The sequence below is a fragment of the Gavialis gangeticus genome, unplaced genomic scaffold (assembly GCF_001723915.1).
Source record: "Gavialis gangeticus isolate Ggan-Ray unplaced genomic scaffold, GavGan_comp1, whole genome shotgun sequence".
Lineage (NCBI taxonomy): Eukaryota > Metazoa > Chordata > Crocodylia > Gavialidae > Gavialis > Gavialis gangeticus.
Window position 1 is genome coordinate 28431033 of NW_017729026.1, and position 12609 is coordinate 28443641.

The 12609-nt window shown below is 42.3% G+C and overlaps 1 protein-coding gene across 1 annotated transcript in view; it reads right to left on the bottom strand.

Annotated features, from left to right (window-relative positions):
- The window catches only part of FIG4 (FIG4 phosphoinositide 5-phosphatase), a 193346-nt gene that overhangs the window by 126064 nt on the left and 54673 nt on the right, over positions 1-12609 (bottom strand). The window contains exons 7-10 of the mRNA XM_019520105.1: positions 9584-9712; positions 7272-7372; positions 3919-4081; positions 2794-2891 (exon numbers count right to left, since the gene is read on the bottom strand). Coding sequence (XP_019375650.1) covers positions 2794-2891; positions 3919-4081; positions 7272-7372; positions 9584-9712 — 491 coding nt within the window. The remainder of the gene's footprint in view (positions 1-2793; positions 2892-3918; positions 4082-7271; positions 7373-9583; positions 9713-12609) is intronic.

The following is a 12609-nucleotide window of genomic DNA, read 5'->3' on the forward strand; positions in this document are numbered from 1 at the left end:
AAGATGAACATGAGCCTGCAATGCAATGCTGCAGCTAGTAAAGCAACCAAAACGCTGGCTTGCATCCATAGATGCTTCTCAAGCAAATTCTGGGACATCATTCTCATCTTGTACTCGGCCTTGGTGAGGCCGCAGCTGGAGTACGGCTGGAGTACTGCGCCCAGTTTTGGGCTCCACAATTCAAGAGGGATGTGGAGAAGCTTGAGAGAGTCCAGAGAAGAGCCACACGCATGATCAGAGTTTAGGAAAACAGACCTTACAACGACAGGCTGAGAGCCATGAGGCTCTTTAGCCTAGAAAAGCGCAGGCTCAGGGGTGATCTGATGGCCACCTATAAGTTTATCAGGGGTGACCACCAGTATCTGGGGGAACGTTTTTGTTCACCAGAGCGCCCCAAGGGATGATGAGGTCAAATGGTCATAAACTACTGCAAGACCGTTTCAGGCTGGACATAAGGAAGAATTTCTTTACTGTCCGAGCCCCCAAGGTCTGGAACAGCCTGACATCGGAGGTGGCTCAAGCACCTACACTGAACACCTTCAAGAGCAAATTGGATGCTTATCTTGCTGGGATCCTATGACCCCAGCTGACTTCCTGCCCTTCGGGCAGGGGGCTGGACTCGATGATCTTCCAAGGTCCCTTCCAGACATAATGTCTATGAAATCTATGAAATCATCATTATCATATAGGTATACTGATGACATCATCATCATATGGACATATGGGAAGAAACTGTTAGAGAAATCCACTGGGACTTTAACAACTTCTACCACTTCATCAAACTGAGCCTGGAATATTCCTCCCAGCAAAGTCATTTCTTAGATACCACTGTGAAAGTTTGTAATGGCCATATCACCACCACATTATAAATATCAAAAAAAACTGAGCACTACAGCTACCTCAAAATAATACTTCATATTCTTATCCCATTACCAGGATTTGCTCTTACAACTCTTACATCCCTCAATAGGCTAACTGCTTTGTTTTTCTCCTCTACCCACTTTGCCTCTCCCAGCAGTGCCACCCCCCCTTTCCGCCCCCTTTTCTACCTATTGTATTCTAATCACTGCTTCATATTTAGAAGCTGCTTCCCTGCAGTCCCTTCTCAGCATCTGTTGAAATAAGCTATTGCTTACAAATGTTTATGCATCTCTGATTTAGTTAGTCTTTAATATGCAAATCTACTCTACCTTCTGTCTGATTTCAGACTACCACAGCTAACTACCTCTCTCTGGAATGTATACAATGTGTACAGGGTTAACTACCTCTCCTGGGGCTTATATGGACAAATAAGGACAAGAAAGAGATCTTTAACAGGAAATGGCAGAGAGAGGACTTGAAAAAAAGAGCACTGATCTTTCTAGTTTCCTCCGAAGGATGAAAATAATTATTTTAAGAGTTAAAAATTAGATTTATGTTGACAGTTTCTCTGCACAGACGGCATATTTACTTCTTACTTATAAACTAATATTTTCCCTAAATGAATTCAAATTAGATGCTAGTCTTATCCTGTGATTTAAGAAACAATTTAAAAGGGTGCAATTGCAATTATATAAATAAATCTGAGCAAAAGCACATGTATCTGTTACTAATTACTAATCATTTCTTAGTTACAGAGAAAAAAAAGATGATTCATTTATAAATTCATTGACCTTTAAGAGTTCTCCAAAGAATATTAATATTTGGAGATAGAAATGTTCAGTGTTTGTCTAGGTGCTGCCTCAATGTTCACATGTACAGGGCAATACATTTTCCCCCAAAATATGTATAAGTGGTCAAAGAGCATTAATTTTAGAATCCTAGCTTTAAGCACCTACAGAGAGACACATTTTCAGGCAGACTACTAAAGCCCTCTGAATAAAAGCACAAAATGATTCACGTGTTGGTCACATGTCCAGATTCTCATTCAAGTGATGGCCTTTGAGAACTAAATCTATAAATAACAGAAAATCATTTTTTTGGGTCAACAAATACTATCTGAAGTTGTTTACAACAGCCTCATGTGCTGATCCTTAAAAGCACTCCTAAATAAGAGAGCTTTTACCAAAAGAAAATAATAGGCTTTGCTATTTACAATTGCAGCTTACAGACTGCCAAAGTACTACATCTTTTTAGTTTCTTTTTCCCATTAGAAAAAGTTCTCCCATGCATATGAAAGGCTTTTTCTAAAATGAATACATTTCTACAGCCTAATGTACTGGAAGAATAATGGAGAGGATTAAAAAGAAATCCAAAGTCTGAATCAAAGCTTCACAGATTATGAATCATACTAATGAGAAAGTAATTCGTTAATGAAGAAAAAAATGAAATGACATAAAATGGTTCTTATACAAACCACTATGAAGTATCTACTGACTGAAAAATATAAAAAGGATTTTTATACAAATCCAAAGATATAACAATTTAAAACAAATCATCAATAATAGCCATACACTTAATTTGCATTTATTTCTTATGAAGAAAAGAAAAGCATTATTGTTTAGTTAGTTAACTTTGATATAGGTTTAATATTTCATTTTATTGTTTCACAACTTTATTTTTGTCAAAATATATCATGTTTATAGTTCAAACGATCACAAAAGTTACCAAGTAGCACATACAGTAATGCCAACTGTTGCAAAAACATCGTAGGACTTAGGATTTCTAACTCAAAATAACTCCAACTCATTATCTCCAAAAAAATTGGCCATCGGTACTGGCCCAAAAAAGTCTTTGTTGGTGCACCCCTATTAAAAACATGAGTTATTTGTGGCTATTTGCATCACACCAAATTAAAACTACACAATACTGTACCTTTACAAGATTCAAAATGATAATGGGAGAGCCAAATCTCTGAAGCATTTGATCGAAGTGAAGCGCAGCAACATGTGCAAATGGATCTGCTTGGTCCACTGGAACAAAGTAAATATATTCAAAAAAGAGCATCAAAGATTTACAAATCCAGAAAGCCCATTTCTTTTAAAATATTCTTTATCAAACATTTTTAATTCTCTAATAATAGTAAAGAAAATATACAATGTAGATGCTGAATGCAAGCATATAACAGGCATATACCTCTCTTAAAGAAATAAAAAAAGGATAAAAGCAAAAAATTTCCTCCACGTACACTAAAAACAAGAACAAAAAAAGGAAGATGTCATGACTCCTTATGCTGGCATTTTTAATGGAGATGTTTACAAGGAAAATTTTGGGCTGTAAGAAAAAGGGATTTCTGCCATGTGAGATTCCAGATAATATAATATATTTTGTCACTCAACTGAGTTTCAGAAACGCACTATGGTATTTGCAAAGGTGTACATTTGCATTTAAATGTTAAATGAAGATTCTATTCCTTTAAAAAACTGTTGTTTTTTTGTTTGCTTTATTGTTTTAAATGTCTGAGCAAACTTAACTGGGGTCAGTTTCTGATTAACAAATTCAAACCTCAAACAAGTAAAAGGTTATGCACAGTTAATTCTGAACAGGCATATAGTTCCACTGAAGTCAGATGGTTACAGTTAATGGGAGTTTTTTCACTGACTTTAATGGAATCAGGATTTCATCCAAAACATTCTCTCAAGGGAAACATAGGCATAAGCAACCACTCAATTACAAGATAACAAACACAAAGATGATTGCCATCTTCATTTCAAAGCAGCACTATATTAGGGTACTATATTCACAAAAAAAATTGTGAATATAAACTTCAACATAAAGAAGCCCTAAAGTCCCTTTACTTATGATCCAGTTTCATCCAAGAGTCATTTTATACAACATATTTATTATAAAGAATTGCTGATCAACCCTTAACTAGTTTCACAAAGAACAGAAACAGGGACACAATTTCTTCATGTTTGTTTCTTCACCTTTTCTTGCTCGTATGTTCTATTAGAACACATTGCTAACCATAGGCTACCATGAAGAACGTATTTCACCTACATGTAATTGGTGGCTTAGGCATCATAGTTGAAATATCTTGAGACCAGTAGAGAGGGACTGATCCTCGAACCTGAACATAAGAAGAATAGCTCCCTGCAGAAAATGACATCACTGAAGCATCATAAAGTATTTGTTCAGTTTCTACTTCATTAGCGACATCTCCCTGAAACAAACAATACACAGAAGTAGCAGGCATTTTACCTTACATTTCAGAGCTGCGTAACTAAAAGTGGAAATGATAATTGTGAAAGATGGAAGTATAATGGCAAATGTCAAGTCATAAAAGCCAAAGAATTCTGGACTAGAAGCGACTCACCTTTGATTAGACTTGGAACAGTATGCAGTACTATCCTCCATAATGCTACTAGCCACAAAATATTCCAGACCTTCCAAAATCTAGCTATAGTAGTATCTAACTTAAAACACAGGGCCAGTATAAGAAGTGGTTCCAAGGGTATCAACAAACATACACTTGTAGCAGCTTCAAAAGAGAAAGGGGAACTGCTGCTGCTAATTTAAGTGTAAAGCAGGCTTGTCCAACATATGGTCTGTGGGCCGCCACGTGGCCTGCCAAGCCATTTTCTATGGCCTACGGTGCTGTGACAGGAACCCCCTGTGCCTCCCCCAGCCCCGCAGCAGCTTCCTAATGGCTGCTGAAGGGCTGAGGAAGGGACAAGGTTTCCACACACACCATGTCAGCTTGACATTGCCGAAGTGGTGCAGTTCCTCCCCTCCCCCCTCATTTCACTATGACCCTTCCTCACCCTGCCCCTCCCTCTCTCATTTGCATGCTGGCCCCGCCCTGCGCCGGTCCCCACCAGACGTGTGGGCTGGAGCAGGTCACAGTGCAGTGAGCGGGCAGGTAGGCACAGGGGGCACAGATGCCAGCATGGATGGATGTTGCAGCCGGGCCCGCAGGAGATGCTGCTGCTATTGCTGCTGTGGCTGTCAGGGCGGGAAGCCGGCGCCACTCCTGCCTCCCCACACCCACAGACATTGCACTGGGGGTGGTAAGTTGCAGGCCCCAGGGAGGGAGGGACCCCTGCCTCTTGGGCTCGGGCTGCCCTGGGGGAGAGGGAGCAAGGGGGTGTCCCTGCACATCCCGCACCCCACTGTAGAGTCCCCACATGTCCCCCTGGCTGCTGAGCCCAGGTGAGCAGGTATGGAAGCATCCTCAAGGCCGCCCAGGTGGCAGGGAGGACATGGCGGGGTCAGGCAGCACCCCTTGACCCCTGCGCCCCCAGGCTGCAGCCGGACTGGACAGGCCACGCAAGCACCCACTCTTGCCGGCCCAATGGGTGATAAAAAGTTCATGATCCAACACTGAAAAAGGTTGGACACTCCTGCTGTAAAGCTTCTATCTTCCTGCAACTGTTACATGTGCATAAGCCTATAGTAATAAAAGTCAAGCAAAACCACTCCAACTTTAACCCTACTTCATCCAGGATCAAAGTTGGGGAAATTTAGCCCATTGGTAATGCTACAGGCTTATGCACATGTAACAGTTACAGGCTACAAAAAGATGTTGCATTTGTTTCAGGATAAAGCCTTTTGTCCTGGGACTGTATACACATCTATTATCTTAGTTCATATTCTTCTGAAGTATACCAGATAAAGCGTACTAATACTTTTCCTTGGGATATCCTGCTGTATGTCTATATGGTTACTGTGGTTCATCCCACGGACAAGCCTATCAGGCTGTGTCCTTTCACTGGCTGGCTGAAGGTAAAGGAGCAGCAGTGCCTCTTGGAAGGGTGATGTGTGCACAGAACTGTACTGATTAAAACTGGTGCAAAGTAAAAAATGGGACAATCAATCCCAGGTCAAATTAGACATGTTTACATTCACAGCATAACAGCTGCTCTGCCTTCTGAGCAGCTTGTCCATTCCCCTTTTAAAGCTGCTACAAGTGTATGCTTGCTTATTTCCTTAGCATCAAAAGTCCAAAATGCTGATGTGCTGGCTAACTAAGTATGGAGTAGGGGTGTGCAAAACAGGCCGTATTCGATTCTGATCACTATCCCGATTCAATTCAGCCAAATCCGAATTTGAAGATTCGATGCCGATTTGGAGAATCAGTGATTCAACCACAGACACAGCTTTAAATTTTTTTTCTACATACCTTTAGGTATGCTCATGAATGCTGCAATGGTGGGGCAGATGGAGTGTCCCACCGGGTTGTGAGGGGGTCCCTGTGTGCTCAGGGGCAGACCTGAACGTGGACTGGAAGAACTTCAGGTCCACCTCCAGGTCTGCCACTGAGTGTGCAGGGGACATCCCCTGCGCCCCTCCGGCTCAGCGATTGGCTGCAGGGGGGCCCCAGGTGCTTCCCCAGACCCAGGAGGCACCATTCGCTGAGCTGGAGGGTAGGGGTCCCTTGTGTGCTCCCCAGTGGATCCAGAAGCGCGAGAAGCATGCTGGAGGGACCCCTGCATTCCCATGGGACACTCCGTTAGCTCCACCATCTCAGCATTCACAAGCCACCTGGTACCTTCAGGTATATAGAAAAAACATTTAAAGCTGTGTCTATGACCGAATCATCGAATCTACCTGAACTGAATCAGCGACCGAAGCTTTGCACAGCCCTACGATAGAGCAAAGAGGAATCAATACATAAATGCTGGGCCTGAGAGCAGCTAACTTTATTTGATACAAGTAAAATATATATTGGTGAGTAATAGTAGTCCTAAGATGATGAATTTTTAGCCCAGAGTTTGCCTTCCATCAGTTCTATCAGCATATCTACATGGAGTAGTTGGTTTTCCTATGTATGGCTGCAATATGATGTACTAATGTGAATCCTCACACCCACACCAATTCTAAAACATGTCAGTAGCATCTCACGTGATCATAATGATGCATATGCCACTAAATCTCACTGCATTTTTGGCCCTAAATGCTGCATATCAGTTATTTTTGAACAAACTGAATTTTTTTTTTTACAGTATAGCTTCCCCCCACATTGTTCTAGCTTTATAAACCTGTGAAAAAAATGCATAAAACTTAAAACATGTCTGTTGTGACGTTGTGAATATCTGTAATGCAACTATAACACAAATGAATCCCCTTTACTACTGCTACTTCCAACTCAGAATTTTCTTTTCTACCTTATAAACAATTGCCTCACAGTGTTTGTCTCACTATAAGTGCTAAAACAGAACTTTTTTGCTGCAGATTCTCTTTCTTATGGTTACCTTATCCTTTCTAGTTTACAACACCTGCCCCTTGAAGTTCATAAGATGGATGTGATATCTATATAATAAAAATAAGTAACCAGAAGTTTAAAGTCAGGTGAGGCAGGGCTTCATGTGCTCTAACAAAACAATGTAAAAACTGAAGGCAATTTACTTTACCTCACTGTTTGCTCCTCTTTTCAGAAAACGTGTTCCAGCAAATTTACTTGATCTTCTGGCTATCAGAGTGACATACACTGGGCGACCATAGATTAAAAGTTCTTGGCAATAAGGTTAAGGTTTACATGCATTATTATTACAAGTGTCACTTCCCTGTCACTCATTTTAATCCTGATTAATACGGGGGGAAAAAAGGAACTCCAAAGAAAATTCATCTTATCTGAGGCCATAGAAGGCAAGCCCGTTATCAGCATGGGGTTTAGAACTCAGGAATTCCTCTTTCCAAATCAGATATACAGGCCATCTTCCAATTATTTATCCTGGAAAAACATTTAAACACACAACTGTCTATGTAACAAGAAGGATTAAAAGGCACTGAAAATCATTACAGAAGCAGTTGTGGTTTGACTTCAGTTTATTACTTACCCAATAACAGTAATAACTTTTTAAAATTACCCTTGATCGCACAAGTAAGACTCATCTATTTGTCAAACTTGACCTTAATTTAACTTTTTCTTGAAGGCAACATGTCCATGGGGAAATCTTTAGTGTTTTAATATTCACAAGAAAAAAATGCAGTGGGACCAAACCCTAGTGTAAGGGGTTGTGCTGCAATCCTAGCATAGTCTGGCCATTAAGATGGCATAACCAATTATGGGGAGGGAAGAGGGAAGGACAAGGAGAAGACAGGATGGGACACCCTTATGGCAGACAATCAACTAGAAATTATATAGGTTACAAAGAAGTCACCTATGCCACAGCATAGTATGTTTGTCCAGCACACCCTGTAATGTACAAATTCCTAGCTACCTTTGTTTTTGCAGCAGACGCCACAAGCAGATAGTACAAGCTAAAGCAACCCAAAAACTGCTCTGATTTTTGCCTTGAAAGAGAGGTACATTCATCAGACCCAGGACACAGAAGCATGTAGGTGCAAATCAACTTAATATGCGCTACATAGTTCTCTATCATAGCTCCTCAAAATATGTAGGCCAGACATAAGTATAGTTCAAAAGAAAAAAATTCAAAATTGTGAAATGATTTGTCAAGGCTTTCCTGCACCGCTGTATGAAGTTCCTGAAGCTCTAATACAATGTAAAAAAAAATATATATATATATATATATTTCAGTTTATGGCTACATAGTATTAAAATTCCCTCCTCTCCCATCTCCCAAACTGGTGTTTTTTAAAGAATAGAGTTGGAGAGTTTAATGCTAAAAATTTAGGCCTTTATGCTACATATGTAAAAGAAGTCCCACTAAATTCAATGTATCAAGCCATATCCATAGAATAGCTCATGTAATTCTATGGGATTATTTCTGTGGGAAAAATGGGAAGCAAGGGGTGGAAAGAAGGAGGACAAAGAAATCAGGAAGTTTTTTGCAAATGTTACACAAGTTCAGAATCAGTAACACTATTCTTTCCTCGCTGCTGAACAAGTTTGTGTATTAATGGCACATGATAAAGATGGTGGATTAGAGCATAAGCCTTTTATAGCATACAAAATTTGTATGAACTAAGATAAGGGAGCATCTCATTGAAATGTGTCATATAGGATTATATTACTGATTTATGTATAAATGTGGTTGGATTTTAAATGCATTTTCCCCTAATATTGTATTCAATATTTATATACTGACATTTAAAATTGGAATCAGAAAAGCATTTCCAAAATTAATTGCTGTTGGCTTAACACTGCTCCAACATAAGTCAACAAGGGATTTTATCAGTGACCCCAATAGGAGTTAAAGCAATGCTCAATACTTTTAACCTCCCCCACCCCGCTTACAAAACAAGAAAGCTGTGTTTTAGAGATTTGCACAGTAAAAGCTGGCTATCAGCAATTCAACTGTGGTACAACATTTGTCCCTTTAGAACTCCCTGATAAATACCATCTGGTCCTCAAGCAGTTGCCGGATTTCTTCATCAGGGTGTTAAAGCCCCAGTTCAGCTCCTTGCCAACATAGCAGTCTGCCTATATGGTATGGTTTTGTTTGTTTGTTTTTGCTCCGTTTTTAAGGAGTATAATACAATAATTGATATTGTGGTATCAACATCTTGGTTCATCTTTTACATCTGTACTCCTAGTAAATACGGACATTTCTTTTCTTTCCTTTTTTAAATCTCAGAGGCTTTTAAAAGCTATCAAAATGAATGGAAAATTAAGCAAATAATACACATACAAATGTTTTTAACAAAACTGAGTTTCAGAGATGCAACATAATTACCTCTTTGTCCTGACAGCTGCCTCATACTCTAGAACTTCTAAAATGCATTAAACCAATAGTTGTTAATGACAATAAAAGGATACTCGACTGCCCACAGAATCCATGAATAATGAACAACAGCCAGTCATGATGAATCGTATTTTTTACTATGTCCAGCAGTTTACCATTCCACACATACTTTGTATAAGCTTTGCTTCCAATCCCATATATACCTAAAAAGTTGTTAAAATGAAAATGCATCAGCAATTTAAAAGTGTAGCAACTGTTCAATAATTTTGTTTTCACACCTCCTTTAACTGAGCTTTAATTTGGTTATTCTTGGCCCTAATGGAGCACTTAAATATGAGCTTTAGGCTTAGCTGAATAGGGATGAATATAAGTTATAATCTGTTCATATCACTACGGCATCCAGGTATCCACGCAAACCTAACAGCCAAATCTTAGGGGACCTCAGTGGAGCTTTTAGCACTTAAGAGAGCACTCTAGACTGGAGGTGGGGGAGAGTTAGGAAGCAACGAGTCGGGAAGGGACTGGTGCTAAATTCAACCTTTGAGTCAGGCCTGTGTGAATAGGGAAGTATTCTATTCAGATTCAGCCTATTCAAAGGACAGTGATTCAATTCAGAGATTCGGATCATTGTCCTGAATCGGCTTCAGGAGATTCAGCGCTGATTTGGAGAGATTTGGTGATTTGGCCATATATGATAATGAGGAAATCACTAAAATACCTATACCTTTGTCATTTTTTGGCAGATTTGGATGAAAGCAGCAGGGATGGTAGCCCCTTCTGAGGCCATGAAGCCTGCCAGGTTTCAAGGAGATAGGTGCAGGGGTCTGGGAAACTACACCTCAAGGTGCTGACAAGCAAAACTCATGATGTGTGACTTTGCATATGTGTTAAGGCACAGTGGGATGAAAACTGCAGGCATGGTAGCCTCTGTTCTCACCCTCACAACTCCACTGCAACCAGTAAGCCTCAGGCCTCTCAAAGATCTTACAGGTCTGGGCTTTCCCCAGTCAGGACTATGCAGTGACTAGAGGTTATCAGGTGCCTCCTGCTCCTACCCACCTTTCACCAGGGAGGTTCGTGGTCCTGGCATTTCCTGGGGCTGCCGCACCACTAGCAGTCCCACCCAGGCCTTCCTACCCTGGCAGGGTGTAGTTTTAGGTCATGCCCAGGATGATGTGGCGACACCTCCTCCCTACATAGCCCCAACCCTTACATCTCCAAGTTCTTCCTGGCACGGGAGCTCAGCAGGGAGATGTTTTTCCCCTGCTGGCTGGTGAGAAACTAAACTGCTGCCTCCAGCTCTGAGAGTGGGGCATTAAGTGCTTTAAAAAACCAAAAAAACCAAAACAGAAATAGGTGTTGATGGAGTGAGGAAGGTGGCACTCACTCTGTCTGCAGGTAGAGCTTGGAGAACCCCAGCAGTGGGAGGTTCACCTTCAGGAACACCAGCTGCTCCACCAAACCAGGATCCAAGCAGGTGCGGTGGAGTGTTACAACATCCCCAGCAATGCTGAACACCCTCACACTCGGAACACTGGTTGGTGGACAGGACAGGTATCCTGGACAGCCATGGCCAGATCCTGCCACATCTGGTTGCGGGCTGTTCAATAGGCCAAGGTGTCGCAGTCCAGCGGCTCCATGTCCTTGGCGAGATAGGCAGCCACTGAAGCCTTAGCACTACTTGCCCGAGGCTAGGGTCTGGTGCGTCTGGACCCCACCATTGAAGCCATGCCCTTGGCACACATTGGTAGCAGCTGGCATGGAGGAGACTGGCTGGTGCTGGGAGTAAAAAGAAGGCAGTAGGCAACGTGGGGCCCTTGCAGGATACGCTTGGCAATCTGGTAGTTGCACCAGATGAAAAAAAGCAGACCTTTTTAACAAATTCTTTGCCTCCATTTTTCTGAGCAGGGACCGGGACATCTCCCCCACCAGGATTCAGGATGGACTCGGGAGAAACTCCACCAGGCCTAGGGTCAGGGATGTCTGAGTTAGGGAACTTCTGGAGGGGCTGGACATGTTCAGATAAGCAAGTCCAGATGCTCTCCACCCTAGGGTGCTGAGGAAATTGGCAGGGGTCATCACGGGGCCCCTAGCACGGCTTTACAAGCACTCGTGGCACTCTGGCCAGGTTCCAGAAGACTGGAAGAAGGCCAATGTGGTCCCCATTTTCAAAAAAGGGAGCATCGAGAGGGTCCAGAGGAGGGTCTGTATTGTTCAATTTCTTTATTAGCGACTTGGACTGGGGGTGAATAGCACCCTGTTCAAATTTGCTGACAACACCAAGATCTGGGGTAAGGTGGGCACGCTAGAAGGGAGGGACAGGATACAACTGGACCTGGACAGGTTACAGGGGAGGGGAAATGTGAATAGGATGGGATTCAATACTGACAAGTGCAGGGTACTCCACTGCGCATCTCCCTCCAGGTCAAATATGACCCATCCACCACCACTCTCTGGGTGTGGCCCCCTAGCCAATTTGCAGCCTATCTACTGTGTAGGCATCAATGCCAAAGTCGCCTAGCTTTTTAATGAGAATGGGGTGGGAGACAGTGTCAAAGGCCTTCCTGAAGTCCAGAAAGACTACATCCGCCATGACACCTAGGTCCAGTGATTTTGTGACCTGATCATAGAAGGCAATCAGGTTGGTCTGACAGGACCTGCTCCTAATGAAGCCATGCTGGTTGCCCTTGAACATCACCCCCTCCTGCTGGTCCCTCACAGATGTGCTCCTGGATAATTTTCTCAAAGAGCTTCCCCAGGACTGAAGTAAGACTAATGGGCCTATAGTTGCCTGGGTCCTCCCTCCTCCCTTTTTTGAGGGTCACCCGTATGATCAGGGGCAGACCCTACGAGGAGAGGCTAAGGGACCTGAACTTGTTCAGCCTCCACAAGAGAAGGCCAAGAGGGGATCTAGTGGCCATCTATAAACTTACCAGGGGGAACCAGAGGGGATTGGGTGAGGCCCTGTTCCCCCAAGCACCTCCCGAGTAACAAGGAATAACGGCCACAAGTTGATCAAGAGTAGGTTTAGGCTAGATATCAGGAGGCACTACTTCAAAGTCAGGGCGGCCAGGATCTGGAACCAGCTTCCAAGGGAAGT